We start from the raw sequence: 1,430 nt of genomic DNA, 5'->3' as shown, positions 1-1,430 counted from the left end.
GTCATGCCAGAAGGCCTCCCCTCCTCCTCCTTCCAGCCCATGCTGGGGCCAGATTAGCTTCACTGCCACCCACGTGAGCCAGAGCTGCTGCAGCCACCATGCTCTGGCCCAGACAGGACACGGGCAGTCCCCACTGGGGCTGGGAGGGGCAGGGGGCTATGGGTCAGGACTGGCCATCGATCTTTACAAATGGGTCTTGGTACAAAAACGGTAAAATCCTTTCAGATGGTTAAATTGTAAATGCATACAAAAGTACAAAGAACGACTATTAAATATTCAGCACCTTTTTTTTTTTCCAGGTGCTGGAATCATAGCAACCAGAATTCCGTTAGTCCATGTTCATTAGCATTGCTTTATTTTCAGTTAAGAGTTTTCTGGAATAACATCTTGCCTTCTACTCAGGTATGTATTATTTATATTCATTAATACAGTTACAGCGAATACATTGGTTGCCTTTGCACTGGATCTAACATTTCTAAACTTACCACAGATCTACTTCATGGGAACCTTTCTTGTCTCAATACTGATCGCATTTGCAGTACAGTATTTTCAGTCTCATTCTGGTAAGTGTTTGTTATGGTAAGATTGAAACAATCTAAAAAATAATTTAATACTTAAAAGATACTCCAGAAATTCCAATATTGGTTAACTAGTAATGGGCTACAGTCTCATCATAAAGGGCCTGTAAAACTTCACCGGAGTTGATCTGACATCTAGAAATAGTACCACTGCCTTCAAAGAGTCTCTGCAGGGATATAAGTGTACAAACTCAGGCCTTAAATATTGCATAGTAATTTATTGCCATAAAAGTAATTTGGAATTTTATATTAATGTTAAATTATGTTATAGTCTGCAGTTTGCAATTCGCTTGAAAATCATCCTAAACATGTAATATAATGCTTGTAATGCTGGGAGGGCTTTTTTGAGTATCCTAAATTACTAGTTTTAGCTTCATCTGTTAAATTACTAATAAACCACTTGTGTTTTATTATTGAGGCCTTCCCATTTTTAACATAAATTGTACTTTCAAAACTGTATGCTCCTCTGATTTTTGAATACAGTATTACAGAAATAGAAAAGACCTAATCCTCCAACCCATTTCTCTGCCAGGGCAGGACTATTCTTTTCCTATGCTTTTTCTAAGGGATGGGCACATAAATAAATAGCTGTGACAAATGATGACAGGGACCTACAGCATTTCAGCTGCCACATGTGCACTGATCCTAAAACATGAATGCTACACCATGGTAGCTTGCCCCTCAGTGAGAGGCTCTCTTTTTACCACAGAGTAGAAGCATGCATATGGGCAGTTATAATGGAGATTGTGTCATAATTCCCCACTCTGTTACAGTAATTTTTTCACGTTTTTGTCTGAAGTATTTTGTCCAGTCTGCTTTGAAATGCTCTAAATGATCCACTGCCAGTCTCCT

The 1,430-nt window shown here is 39.0% G+C and overlaps 1 protein-coding gene across 1 annotated transcript in view; it reads left to right on the top strand.

Moving 5' to 3' along the window:
* The window catches only part of SEL1L3 (SEL1L family member 3), a 77,484-nt gene that overhangs the window by 68,855 nt on the left and 7,199 nt on the right, over positions 1–1,430 (top strand). Inside the window, exons 22-23 of the mRNA XM_019526566.1 lie at positions 300–402; positions 491–563. Of these exons, the coding sequence (XP_019382111.1) occupies positions 300–402; positions 491–563 (176 nt within the window). The remainder of the gene's footprint in view (positions 1–299; positions 403–490; positions 564–1,430) is intronic.

This window comes from Gavialis gangeticus, unplaced genomic scaffold (assembly GCF_001723915.1).
Source record: "Gavialis gangeticus isolate Ggan-Ray unplaced genomic scaffold, GavGan_comp1, whole genome shotgun sequence".
Classification (NCBI taxonomy): Eukaryota; Metazoa; Chordata; order Crocodylia; family Gavialidae; genus Gavialis; species Gavialis gangeticus.
Note: the sequence above shows the minus strand (reverse complement) of the source record. Positions and strands in the feature narration are given on the sequence as shown.